Source organism: Neoarius graeffei, chromosome 18 (genome assembly GCF_027579695.1).
Source record: "Neoarius graeffei isolate fNeoGra1 chromosome 18, fNeoGra1.pri, whole genome shotgun sequence".
In the NCBI taxonomy this organism is placed as follows: Eukaryota; Metazoa; Chordata; class Actinopteri; order Siluriformes; family Ariidae; genus Neoarius; species Neoarius graeffei.
This window is the reverse complement of record NC_083586.1, coordinates 46,481,381-46,495,925: the sequence shown is the minus strand read 5'-3', so window position 1 is coordinate 46,495,925 and position 14,545 is coordinate 46,481,381. Positions and strand designations below refer to the sequence as shown.

At 45.3% G+C, this 14,545-nt stretch overlaps 1 protein-coding gene across 4 annotated transcripts in view; it reads right to left on the bottom strand.

Annotated features, from left to right (window-relative positions):
• raph1b (Ras association (RalGDS/AF-6) and pleckstrin homology domains 1b) overlaps positions 1-14,545 on the bottom strand; it is a 214,239-nt gene that overhangs the window by 26,731 nt on the left and 172,963 nt on the right. For 3 of the 4 annotated variants that reach the window (XM_060898934.1, XM_060898935.1, XM_060898936.1), the window contains one exon: positions 8,669-8,746. In XM_060898934.1, the coding sequence (XP_060754917.1) occupies positions 8,669-8,746 (78 nt within the window). Of the gene's footprint in view, positions 1-8,668; positions 8,747-8,934; positions 9,291-14,545 lie in introns of those variants that run through there. The other variant, XM_060898937.1, reaches the window with a different exon arrangement.

Here is a 14,545-nt window from a genome sequence, read left to right as displayed (position 1 = left end):
AAACGTAGCGATTTTCTATGCTATGGAAAGTCCGCACTATAATGGTGTACTAACACCTTCTGCGCGCTTCGGCAGCGCATTGATATCTGAGCTCCGTATCAATGCGCTGTCGAAGCGCGCAGAAGGTGTTAGTACGCCTGTCATTATAGTGCGGACTTTCCATAGCATAGAAAATCGCTACGTTTCAATTTGTGTAACTGAACTTGTTTCATATCACTGGTCATATAAACCTATGTAAACAGGAAAAACGCGGAAGAGTTTGGTCGCATCTAACTACAGCCCCAAAAAATACCATTGGCCATGCTGAGCCTAGCTACATTGCTAACAGGAGTGACAGCGCGTCTGACTGCGTCTGACTGACTGGGAGGTCGCGCAAAGCTCGGAGAGGTACGGAGCAGCTCGTCTCAATTCAGACAAGAGCATATTTCATTATGGAAGTACGGTGGACTGTTCCTTTAAAGTTGACCTAATTACTAATTTGCAAGCAAAAAACTGACAAATACAATGACCTAGTTTTGTGCAGTAGATCTAGTTCTTTCAAACCAAACAATCAGAACTGAACTCCATCGAGAACTCCATCGAGGAGGAGACACGATTTAAGTGAAAATAAACAAAGTTGTAAACAAATTGTTTACAACAACAAAATCAACAAACAACCAAGTTTTGTTCCTCAAGGGAAGCTCTACCCAAAACATTGATCAGAACTGGAATCGGGTGAGAACTGCGAGACGAGATACAATTCTAGTGAAAAGTCCAAAAACTTAAGTTGACCTAATTAGCAGTTCTTTAGCAAAAATTTGACAATACAATGACCAAGTGTTGTACAGAAGGACTAGTTATTTCAAACAAACCAATCAGAACTGAAATCCATTGAGAACTGAGGGAGGAGACACGATTTAACTGAAAATCAACAAACAAATGACCAAGTTTTGTTCCTCAAGGGAAGATCTACCCAAAACATCGATCAGAACTGGAATCGGATGAGAAATGAGAGAAGAGATACAATTCTAGTCAGACGCCTGGAAAGTTCGTTAATTTGGCCTAATTCGTAACTCGTTTATGAGCAAAAAATTTGACCAAACAACGATCAACTTTTGTGAGGAGTGATGAGTTCTTTCAAACAAAAACAACTGGAACGGAAATCTGTGGAGAACTGACGGAAAGATACGATTTAACTCAATTGTGGATGACAGACGGACGACGGACGCCACGCCATAGCAACAGCTCACTCACTGGCCTTATGGACAGATGAGCTAAAAATGGATACATTTGGAAATTTAAAGAATCTAAAATAAGTGTTTCTCCAAGAAATGCACATACACAGAGAGAGAGAGAGAGAGAGAGAGAGATACACAGAAAAACAGAATGTTGTACATGAATGAGAGAGAGACAGACTAGGGAGAGAGAGACACATGAGGGGGAGAGAGAGAGACATGAGGGGGAGAGAGAGACATGAGGGGGGAGAGAGATGAGGGAGAGAGAGAGGGAGAGACATGAGGGAAAGAGAGGGAGAGACATGAGGGAAAGAGAGAGACACATGAGGGATAGAGAGACAGACAGAGAGGGGGACAGAGAGAGGGAGAGAGAGAGGGAGAGACATGAGGGACAGAGAGAGGGAGAGACATGAGATAGAGAGACATATGAGGGACAGAGAGAGAGAGACATACGAGGGACAGAGAGAGAGAGACATATGAGGGACAGAGAGAGACATATGAGGGACAGAGACAGAGAGACATATGAGGGACAGAGACAGAGAGACATGAGGGACAGAGACAGAGAGACATGAGGGACAGAGACAGAGAGACATGAGGGACAGAGACAGAGAGACATGAGGGACAGAGACAGAGAGACATATGAGGGACAGAGAGAGAGAGAGAGAGAGAGAGAGAGAGAGAGAGAGAGAGAGAGACATATGAGGGACAGAGAGAGAGAGAGAGAGAGAGAGACATATGAGGGACAGAGAGAGAGAGAGAGACATATGAGGGACAGAGAGAGAGAGAGAGAGAGACATATGAGGGACAGAGAGAGAGAGAGAGAGACATATGAGGGACAGAGAGAGAGAGAGAGAGAGAGACATATGAGGGACAGAGAGAGAGAGAGAGTAAAAAAAAGACAGCGATCGAGAGATACCCCTGGGAGATCAGCAGGCCAATGAGAATACACTCGATACAGCTAATCTCTCAGTCTCTCTCTCACACACTCACACAAACATGCCTCTCATTCTTTTGCTCAATGCTGCCTTGCAGGCATGTAGATTTGTAACTTAACTACGCAACTGAACAGCGCCATGTCTAGTTAAAGAAAACACACAAAAAATTCCCCCCACAGATATTTTTTTAACCATTACAGCAATTTAGCCTAGTAAACTGGCTGTCTGACGTTTACTTTGGCAAACCAAGTCCATCTGTCATGAATAAGTTTATAAAGTGCTGTGAATAAGGTGTGCCAGTGCAGAAATCTCTGCCACAAGGCATGAAATTAACCAGCCCCATTTGATCCATAAATGGAAAAATACTTCCCGTCAACAAACCTAAACTGTAACAATCGGTTAATAAACTGTCGTTAACATTACAACATTCTTTAAAGGATATGGAAAAAAGCTGAGAAACGCGACGTTATTAACCCTGAGCCGCATGGCACTTGTTCATCAGATTACACTGAGCTCCACAGGCTGCATTATTCTGGCCAACATCATTTCCTTATAAACTCCTGATCAAGAAACAGAAGCATAACAGAGGCTCATTCATTCCACTGAGCTTCTGCGTGTTCATTATTCATTAATGTGAATGAGTGTCTGCTGGAGATCAACGTACTGGTGCAATGAGATGACACACACTTCTATACTGGCCTTTAAAGGACTCGTCTGAGCTCAGCTCTGAACACAGACTCACTAACAGAATCTCTACCATGTTTATAAAACCTTTTCCACAATGTACAAGAACAAGGACTGGTCAGATGATTATATTCTACAGTCACAATAAATTGCATCATGATGTGCTTTTCTGAAAGTATTTCCAGTATTCGGTGCAGGAGTTTTTCAGAACCTCATGATTTAACCGGAATTTCATTCAGTGTCGAGATGCAATTATAAATTGATTTATAGTGGGTCTGGATTTTTTCCCCCCATCAGTTTCCTCCGCAATTTAGTTTTGCTAAGTCCCACCCACCGTACAACAACTACCAACTGAGGAGGGCAAAGGCTAACACATGCTTCCTCTGAGCCAAGTGCATCCATTTACCTATTGCTCATGCTGCGTCACAGGGCCGTGTAACACACTCAGAGGAAAGTGCTATCTGCTCTCTTCCACATACATACAAATCACAGATGGCCATGATTGGCAAGTCACTGTGACTGACGGGAGAGAGAGAGCTGGAGGGGCGAGAGAGAGCTGGAGGGGCGAGAGAGAGCTGGAGGGGCGAGAGAGAGCTGGAGGGGCGAGAGAGAGCTGGAGGGGCGAAAGAGAGCTGGAGGGGCGAGAGAGAGCTGGAGGGGCGAGAGAGAGAGAGAGCTGGAGGGGCGAGAGAGAGCTGGAGGGGCGAGAGAGAGAGAGAGCTGGAGGGGCGAGAGAGAGAGAGAGCTGGAGGGGCGAGAGAGAGAGCTGGAGGGGCGAGAGAGAGAGAGCTGGAGGGGCGAGAGAGAGAGAGAGAGAGAGAGCTGGAGGGGCGAGAGAGCTGGAGGGGCGAGAGAGCGAGCTGGAGGGGCGAGAGAGCGAGCTGGAGGGGCGAGAGAGCGAGCTGGAGGGGCGAGAGAGCGAGCTGGAGGGGCGAGAGAGCGAGCTGGAGGGGCGAGAGAGAGAGAGCTGGAGGGGAGAGAGAGAGAGAGAGAGAGAGAGAGAGCTGGGGGGCAAAAGAGATTAAGAGATGGAGGGGAAAGAGATTGAGATGGAGGGGCAAAAGAGAGAGAGAGATGGAGAGGCGAGAGAGAGAGATGGAGCAGCAAGAGAGAGAGATGGAGGGGCAAGAGAAAGAGAGATGGAGGGGCAAGAGAGATTAGAAGAGAGATGGAGGGGCAAGAGAGATTGAGATGGAGGGGCAAGAGAGATTGAGATGGAGGGGTGAGAGACAGAGAGAGAGAGATGGAGGGGCGAGAGAGAGAGATGGAGGGCGAGAGAGCGAGCTGGAGGGTCGAGAGAGCGAGCTGGAGGGGCGAGAGAGCGAACTGGAGGGGCGAGAGAGAGAGAGCTGGAGGGGCGAGAGAGAGAGAGAGCTGGGGGGCAAAAGAGATTAAGAGATGGAGGGGAAAGAGATTGCGATGGAGGGGCAAAAGAGAGAGAGAGATGGAGAGGCGAGAGAGAGAGATGGAGGGGCAAGAGAGAGAGATGGAGGGGCAAGAGAAAGAGAGATGGAGGGGCAAGAGAAAGAGAGATGGAGGGGCAAGAGAGATTAAAAGAGAGATGGAGGGGCAAGAGAGATTGAGATGGAGGGGTGAGAGACAGAGAGAGAGAGATGGAGGGGCGAGAGACAGAGAGAGAGAGATGGAGGGGCGAGAGAGAGAGAGATGGAGGGCGAGAGAGAGCTAGAGGGCAAGAAAGAAAAAGACAGCTATGGAGGGGCGAGTGAGAGAATCATTAAAATGAGCAGAGCCATTTTGGCAGGTAGGGGGTGTGTCCTCTAGGCTGGGTCCTTTGTGATTGGCCAGTAGGCATGGCTGTCCATCCATGCTCTTGTTTTATCTTGTTGCAGAGAGAGAGATAGAGAGAGAAAGAATTCCCTCCCACCCTTGCAATCCCTCTCACCCTGTTCTCTTGACTCCCAGCCATGGATGGCTGTGATTTGAACTTATGAGTTTTCAGAAAATTTACATATACGAAGGCCAAACCCCCCCAACTACTTCTATTTCGGTAATACAAGTCTTTCATGCATATAACTCTCTGTTAATGTTGTAATCGTAATGCTGACATTGTTTGGCTCCAACCACACAGGGACACGTCACTATAACTCCATACGAAGTTCTTCAGACTGATGACATTTATCCTATGGTGAAACATTTCTATCCTGATGGACATGGTCTCTTCCAGACTGACTCTGCCCCCATCCATGGGGCATGAGAGCTCAATGAATGGTTGGCTGAGGATGAGAACGATGTCAATCACATGCTGTTGTTCACAGTCACTAGACTTGAACACCAATGGGAGATTTTGTCCTAACAGCACACTTGAGATATGGAGATGTGTTGGCCCAACACTGTCATAAGACGGTTTTCCTTTAATTTGTCAGCTGTCTGTGTACACAGCCATCAGGAGAGCATGCGATCTCAGTGGCTAATAGCCAAACTTTATACATCCATGACTGAAAAACTAGTCCAGGTTTAAAAAAAACAAAACAAAACCCCACACGTACTGCTGTGTCAATCTTAGTGGTGTTCCTCTCTTAATATCCCCCCAACACACACACACACACACTGACCCATTTTCTAGCATGCTCTCTCTCCTCGTGTCTCCTGCATGCTGTGCGGCACTGAGGCAGCACATATTCAGCTCTATGATCTTCATGTGCAACAATCCTGATGGTCTACAGAGTTGTTCTTTGACCTCGGCTTGCTCGGTCATAGATTTTGCCGAACTGCCAAAATGTCCGTGATGCTCCTCTATCACAATCAAAATGAAACCTTTAAATGCAATATTTCAGGAAAGTCTAGAGTTTTCAGAGCTATACATGGTAGAAAATGTACAAATGTCACCATCTGAAGGCTTTTTCAAGGCTGACGAACATTTTACTCCCCTTTATAGCGAGCACAGCTCTTTCTCAGGTGCAAGCCTGAAATTAATGGCTCTGGTCATGTGACCAGTTACATGAGCCATACATGTATGTTCAAATGAACCCAACAATCTTGAATTTAATTTATAGCTTTCATCAACGACTCAATTTTTTTTTTTAGATCATTACTGAGACCAAGTGGAAAAATAAGGGAGAAAAAAACAAAACAAAACCCAAATATTCAAATAAAAAAAAAAGGGGGGGGGGAGGAGGAGGAGAGAGACCAGGTGGGGGAAAAAATTGGAAATAGTTGGATGATATCCTGATAAATTAATGTTCAATATATTTTCAAATTGTGTAATCCAAAGAGACATGAGGGAGAGAGAGAGAGAGACACACATGAGAGAGATGAGCGAGAGAGACACACACACACACACACACACACACACACACACACACACACACACACACACACACACACACACAAGAAAGACGAGCAAGAGAGACGAGCGAGACAGAGACACACAAGAGACGACAGAGAGAGACACACACACACACAAAGGGGAGAGAGAGAGCGAGAGAGAGAGAAAGAGAGACAGACAGACGTGAGGGAGAGAGAAAGACACACGAGAGAGAAAGCCACAAGGAGGGGAGAGAGAGAGAGAGAGAGACACACACACACACACACACACACACACACACACACACACACACAAGGGAGAGAGACACACACACAAGGGAAGGATAGATAGATAGATAGATAGATAGATAGATAGATAGATAGATAGATAGATAGATAGATAGATAGATAGATAGATAGAACCACAAGGGAGAGAAAGACAGACGCAAGTGAGAGACAGAGAGAGAGACACGAGGGGGGGAGAGAGAGAGACACGAGGGGAGAGAGAGATGAGGGAGAGAGAGAGAGAGAGAGACACACACAAGGGGGGAGAGAGACACAAGGGAGAGGCACACGAGGGAGAGAGAGAGAGACACGAGGGGGGGAGAGAGAGACACACACACACAAGGGGGGAGAGAGAGACACACGAGAGAGAGAGAGAGGCAGACACGATAGATAGATAGATAGATAGATAGATAGATAGATAGATAGATAGAGTGACGGACTGAGCGGTCTGGCATTTGGGCACATGCCAGAGGGGCCGCGGCCCCGACAATGCCCATCGCGGCCCCGCAACCGCATTGCCGCGGCCCACCCTCAGCTACTCAGTCACTACGTGCCTTCGTCGTCTTAAAAATTCCACCCTATTGACATATCAAGCAAGATATGTTCGCTATTTATACCACTTACAACTCCATATATTACAGTGACGGTGGCACCATGATGATGTGTTTCAGGTTTTACATGAGCCTATTTCGCTGGGAAATTTCTTCCTACGATGTAAAAAATGTGCACAGTTTAAAATAAAACAAATATATCTGTATTTTGTATTTGTTTGCGACAACTGAAGTAAAGCACTGCCTTGTGGGAATTTCATTTAGCCTACCGCCAAACTGACAGAAATAGAACGCTGAAGATTCAACATTCTGTAGCCTGCTTCAGCGGTGTGGTCGTGGTCAAGTTGACGTTGGTCAAAGTAGAAGAGGAGATAAACGGACGGTAGAGGTCGGATACTTACCATAGTTTAGTAAAATGAATCGAGGAGGCACTAAACGACACAAGGGGGGAGCGGAGAAAAAGAGGGAAAAACTGAAGAGAGCCCTGCTGTCGGGGGGTGAAAAATGTGCGAAACTGGATGTGTTTTTTTCATCTACTGCAACCTCAACTAGCCCACTGTTTTGTTTTTTTTATCCTGCGCGGTTCTGTGCTGGCATGTTGTGGTTGTGGACTAAAGTCATGATTGGGTTAATCTGAGCGTAATGTATGGTATTGCACGTGTCCATAAATGCTTAATGTATAAATGCTTCATGTGTGGTGGTGTTGTCAGACCTAATTTCAACCTAGGCCTGCCTGTGACCGTGACACACTCTTGCGATTATGACCCCCCCTTTTTTTGGTTCAAATGCGTTCCACGGTCTACGGGGCCGCTAGTAGGTGCAAAATGCCAGGGCCGTTTTTTTATCCCAGTCCGTCACTGGATGGATGGATGGATGGATGGATAAAAGAGAGAGAACCACAAGGGGGAGAGAGACAGACACAGGGGAGAGACACACGAGAGAGAGACACATGAGAGTACCTGCTACCCACAAGATCAATCATTAGTCACCTTTGTGTCCACTAATGAAGCTTTTCAGTTTTTAGGAATAGTTGTCATTCTAATCCACATGAACACCTCATCTCATCTCATTATCTCTAGCCGCTTTATCCTGTTCTACAGGGTCGAAGGCAAGCTGGAGCCTATCCCAGCTGACTACGGGCGAAAGGCGGGGTACACCCTGGACAAGTCGCCAGGTCATCACAGGGCTGACACATAGACACAGACAACCATTCACACTCACATTCACACCTACGGTCAATTTAGAGTCACCAGTTAACCTAACCTGCATGTCTTTGGACTGTGGGGGAAACCAGAGCACCCGGAGGAAACCCACGCGGACACGGGGAGAACATGCAAACTCCACACAGAAAGGCCCTCGCCGGCCACGGGGCTCGAACCCAGGACCTTCTTGCTGTGAGGCGACAGCGCTAACCACTACACCACCGTGCCGCCCCCACATGAACACTTATAAATAAATACATTTATTAAATACGTCATAAACACATTTATTAGATACATTTTGAAGATTAGTGTTTGTAGACACCAGCAAACCTAATCATTACATTTTAAATCAGTGAGGTTTTTTTTTTTTTCAGTTCAACACTTACATTTTCAAAAATGTCATATCTTTTTATGTGGCCACTCTGAAATACTGCCTCTTTGTTAGCGATTACAGAATATGATATTTTTGCAGTATTGCCAAACCACAGAACCCCTCTAACCCACACACACACACAGAGCTTTGGTTCACCCACCTTTTTGACCTGTGCTTCTTTAATTTTCTCCAGAGCCACACGGATTTTTTCCGCTTTTGCTTTGGCAGCCTGCTCCTCCTACAAACACACAACAACGTTACCACACAGACATGTGCGTGCGCACACACACACAAAATACCTTCACACCACCAGCAGCATTGTGTATTGAATAATAATCTTGTTTTTTTTTTTTTTAAAACGTCAATAGAAAAAAAAAAGTGGATTCCTGGCCCTCTCCATAAAGGCCCCTTTATCATCAGCCCTACCTGTCCCCTCCAACACGCCGTCATCATGTCCATGTTCACTCTCCAAACCCAAAATCCACAGCAGCTTGTGTCTCTGCGTGTGCTTCACCCGCTAAGCTCAGGACCTACTCACACATCCCGTCCTGTCTTGCCAACCCTTTGGAGAACGAGCGGCTGCTTTTTCACATATAAAAAGTCCACAGCAATGGAGACGCGAAGCCGAAAATGTCACAGAAGAAACTGAACGACGATTCGTTGAGGAGAAAAGATCTGGAGAGCAGTTGTGGGTTTAGGAGAAAAGCCAACAGAGATCGGCTTCAGCCAAAAAGCGGATTCCATGGTGGGGGGGAAAAGAAAAAAAAAAAGACAAGAAAACAAAGCGAATGTCAATCCTGGTTGGTCAGAAGATGTGTGAAGCTGTGAGGAAGTGTGTGTATGCAATGTCCAAACACATGAGACACAGCTGGAGACACGGAGACACACTGAGGTGTTAGGAGACACTCTGCTGATCTTCAGCTCGACACACTACACTCTGGAGGAGTGGGAGGGGCCAGAGAGAGAGAGAGAGAGAGAGATATCTCCTTTCACTGCAACTATCTGTCTCTCTCCCTCACTTGCCTTTGTCTCCCTCTTTCCATCTCTTTCTTTGTCTGTCAACTTCCTTCACTCTCACTTCTGTCTTTCTCTCATCATGCCCTTTTCTCCATCTGTCTACTTTTTTCCTCTTTCTCTCCGTCTTACTGGCCTACCTCTCTATCTGACTCACTCCTTGTGCCTGCATTTCTCTCTTCAGGCTTCTGTCCATCTCCCTACTTTCCTTTTACTCTCTCTCTCTCGGTCACTGATTGCCTCCATCTTGTTTCCTGCTTTCGTTTAACTTTTTCGTGGCTCTTTGCCCACACCTTTATCTCTTTCTCTCCCTTTTTCAGCTCCTGTCGATCTTCCATCCTTGTCTGTCTTCTTACTTTGCTCCTAATACATCTCTCCGCGTCCTCCATTGTCTTTCTCTCAGTCTTTTAATCTCGCCTTGTTTCACTCCTCCAAGTACATTCGGTCAGGTTCTCTTGGTTTCTTTCTGTCTATCTTTTCTTCTATCCCGGTATTTTCTATCTGTCTTTCCGTGTCTTAGACAGCCCTCTCTCTTTACCGGTCATGTTCTTCACTCCTGTTTTTCTCCTTCCTTCTCTGTCCCTCACCGTCTCTCTCTCTCACTGCATTTCCCCAGTTTTTTCAATCGCTGTATCCCTCCTTCATGTCCATCACACCACTACTACTCTTTCTTATCGTCTTTCTCTTTCCTCCTTCTGTCTTTCTCCTTGTATCTCATTGTCTCACTCTTTCACAGCTTCATGTATGCCTGCACTCCTTTCTCTTTCTCTCCGCAGAACAGCTGCATTTCTCCGAGACTGTGTCCAATCTTGGGGTCTAATCCCCTCACAAACACGAGAAGCCTCCACAGAAGTCCCTCTGCACCCATTGGTGTATACAGCCGAAGCCTGACGGCCAATCAGAGAGCGGCGTTTCCATGACCTTCTTTCTGGCGGCCAATCACGGAGAGTCCGAGCAGACGTCTCTTATCAGTCCTTTTATCTCAGTCTGGGAAAAGAAACGGCGTCGGTTTGGGAAACCTGCAGTCGAACCAGACAAGTCGACTCGCTTTGCTGATACAATTTGTATTGATGTATTTGGGAGAAATAATCCACCTAGTCAAATTCTGTCCTTAATTTCTGTCGCTTTGCTTCATTTTCTGCCTTTAGGCCAGGAGAGAGTGATGGAGAGGGAGGTAAAGACAGTGAGTGAGAGACACACTACAGATGTGATGTATATAAAAATGGAAATGGCGCAGATGGAAAAGGGAGAAGAATGTAGAAAAAAAAGAATAGGAGAAAAGAGAGAAACGCGCACGCAGAAGTCTTACAGGTCTTTGTCTAAGGTCGATTCGAGACAGACGGAGAGAGAGATAACAGGCTTTGCAAAGGCTGTTACAAAAATATTCAAATTCTCTTTGAAGTCTCTTGCCTTCCTCTGCCCCCCTTCCTCTTCCTCCCTCACTCTCTCTTTTCCATGTTCTGTAATTCACCGTGCTGTCTCTGTGCTAATACAGAATGAATAAAGTGAGTCCAGTTCAGTCTCTCTTCTCATTTCTAAAGAAATGTTCTAGTGCTTTTACCCCACCGAGTCTCTCTCACAGGTGACCCCAAACTGCCGCCATCTTGAAGGCTTTAACCGACTTGTGGAACCCTCCCAACAACAAGCTACGTTACATTAATTCAGCCATTTTTACCACTGCAGACAGGGTTAATAAGTTTACTGTAGCCATCGTTTCTATGAGCGCTACCATCTAACATTATTCTATCCACATTCACTAGATATGAGCAATTGCATGCTCTGATTGGCTATTCTACTACTAGGCTATCAGCTCATACACCGTGAGTAAAGAAAAACAAAATGGCGGCGCGCATCAAGTCAGATTTATCACTTTATCAAGTATTTAAAAGAAACAGAAATAGCTAAATAAATGAATCTAGTCCCCCCCCAATATCTCCTGTTCCACACTCCAGCCCAGTCAGTCAGTGGCAGTAATACACCTTTAAATTGGTTTGCCAACCACCAGAAAAACCATAAAGAAGAAGAAAATAGTGGTGCGTGTTGCTGAACCAACCAAGGACGAAATAAAAACTCTACTCAAAAACAAAACCCACAGAAATACAAAAAAAAAAGGGGGGGGGAGAAAATATGGAATAAAACTATTTGATGGCAAGAATGTATCTTTTATCTCATTCATCTCATCATCTCTAGCCGCTTTATCCTTCTACAGGGTCGCAGGCAAGCTGGAGCCTATCCCAGCTGACTACAGGCGAAAGGCGGGGTACACCCTGGACAAGTCGCCAGGTCATCACAGGGCTGACACATAGACACAGACAACCATTCACACTCACATTCACACCTACGCTCAATTTAGAGTCACCAGTTAACCTAACCTGCATGTCTTTGGACTGTGGGGGAAACCGGAGCACCCGGAGGAAACCCACGCGGACACGGGGAGAACATGCAAACTCCGCACAGAAAGGCCCTCGCCGGCCACGGGGCTCGAACCCGGACCTTCTTGCTGTGAAGCGACAGCGATAACCACTACACCACCGTGCCGCCCGTATCTTTTATTTTTCAAGAATTATTATTATCGCATTTTTCACAAATTGCTACTGTCATTTCACCGGTTTGTTTACATTCTAAGCGGAAATTATTTTGTCAGACGTTTTGTACAAATTTTTTATTTATCAAATTTGCAAAAAATAAAAATGCTCCGTTTCTCAAAATCCAATGAATGCGGATAGAATAAAACGGTTACTCCACTCAATCTCATCGTACATGGCTTATAGCCGACTCGGCGTTATGTGCCTCGTCGGCTGTCAGCAGGCTTGTAGTACTCAAGTCTGACTCGTGTCCTAATTTTAAGGACTTGTGATTTGACTTGGACTTGAGCACTGTGATGACTCGGACTTGGACTCATGCATTAACTGCATTCGGACTCGTAAACTGGAGACGAGGACTCAGCTTTTTTCTTTATTTTTTGTAACATGCCATAATAATTTGGCATATTTATATCTACATTAGTTTTTGTACTAATTTTGTGCAAGAGTGCCACACCTGCGCGCCTTGGCACGTGCATCTGATAGACTCTTGGGTGCACTCTGGACAGCGCGTGTGCCAAGCGCTTTCTCGCGCACGCGCCGTAAACAACTCGCACCTGGACAGGATTAAGGCGCAATCAGCGCACCTATATAAAAACTGTGAAAACGCACTTACTTTGTGAAGTATTGAGTTGTGTTGCTGACATTACCGAGCCTTAGTTCCTTGTTTGGTTTCCTGATCCCCGGTTTCTCGTCTTTGACTCGGACTTGAACAGTAGGGACTCGAGACTGGACTCGGACTCTAGGTTTAGTGATCCGACCACAACACGAGCTGTCAGCTCCTGTCTGACGCGATTTCGTGGAATAACTGTTGTGTGTTTGTAAACTAACCATTTTTCTGATCAGTAATCTTTGTGTAAAAACAGTGATGATGTTAGATTAAAGAAAAATCGACAGAAAATGCAGGGTATTTAACGAGTGATCGTCAAATGATTATTCCTTCTTTTGTTGCAAGGAAAAAGCAATTTGTCTGATCCGCCGACAAACTGTCAGTTTTCAAACGATACAATGCCCACCATCGTTATGAATCCAAACGAAGAAAGACATAATTGCATGCAAGCAGAAGTGCAAGCAAAGTACGGACTGGAGAAGTTCTGGAAACAGCAGAACTCATTTTTAAGACAGGTTCAACTGAATGAGTTGTGTATCCAGGCCAACTTTAAGGTCACTAAACTAATAATATGCAGCGGGAAACCTTCCTCAGATGGGGAGCGGTTGCTCCTAAAGCAGACCTGGGCATTTTCCGGCCCGCGGGCCGCATCCGGCCCTTTGGTTCATTCTGACCGGCCCGCGTAAGGTTAATTAGAAATTACAAAATAAACGTATTTTCTAATTTTACCTCATGCATGGACTGAATGTGCATTGCTTTTATTTTGAAGTTGTGTTCAACAAAAACGCAATGCGCGCGACATGAACATGACATGAAATCCCACGAAACCTAATCCCGTGATAACTACTTCCGTAATTTGTCCAGACCAACCACAAACTTGTACGTCATCCTTCAAACAATCCAGCCAATCACATAGCATGACGTCACTAGCAAGCGCCGGAGCCCGAGCCGATCTGTAGATCTGATACCTACACCGAATCGACACGGCATCATTATTATAATATGATGTATCTTGCTTGATATGTGGAGTAGAAAGACAATATTGTCATGTCTTTACTGTGTTTTGGGGTGAATGTGACTGAAAAAAAAAAATGGTACAAACGTTCACAATTTGTTAACCATTGTTTTGGGAAATTTGATTGAATAAATGACATTTTTTTGTAAGGCAACCTCGTTTTTTCCATACTCTTACCAGTCTTAGCAGCTTGTAAAAACAATGTTATTTACTGCTTTATATAAAGAAATACAATTAATATTATGCAGAATTTAGTTCAGCCTTTTGGTCCGGCCCGCCACTAAATTTTCTGTTTCTCATGTGGCCCCATGGAAAAAAATAATTGCCCACCCCTGTCCTAAAGTCTTTCCTGACAAAACAAGGTGCTATTAGATAAGAATCCTCATCACTGGAAGGCTTGAAGAGACAGGAAGAAATCTTCATGTCCAGCTACAACATAAAAACACTGATTTTTTTTTTTCTCTTCCTGCTACCACTTGACGAAAGTAATGACACTCTCAGATTAATGCGTGGAGTTGACGGTCAATTTTAAGATCTGTGAAGAGCTTCCTGCTCTACAAACCCTCAAAAGTATAACAACTGGACAGGATATTTTTGAGAAGGTTCACCAAATGATGGAATATTTGGGACTTGACTTGGCAAAGCTCACAAACACGATAACCAGTGGTGCATAGTCGCAACAACACGGGGCTGCTTGGCCTTGTCGATAAAGAAAGAGAAGAACGAGGCCACACACCCACTACATACCCACTGCTTCATTTACCACCAAGCTTTGTGTTACGAAGTGATCAACTGGAACGAAGGTTGTGGTGTCAC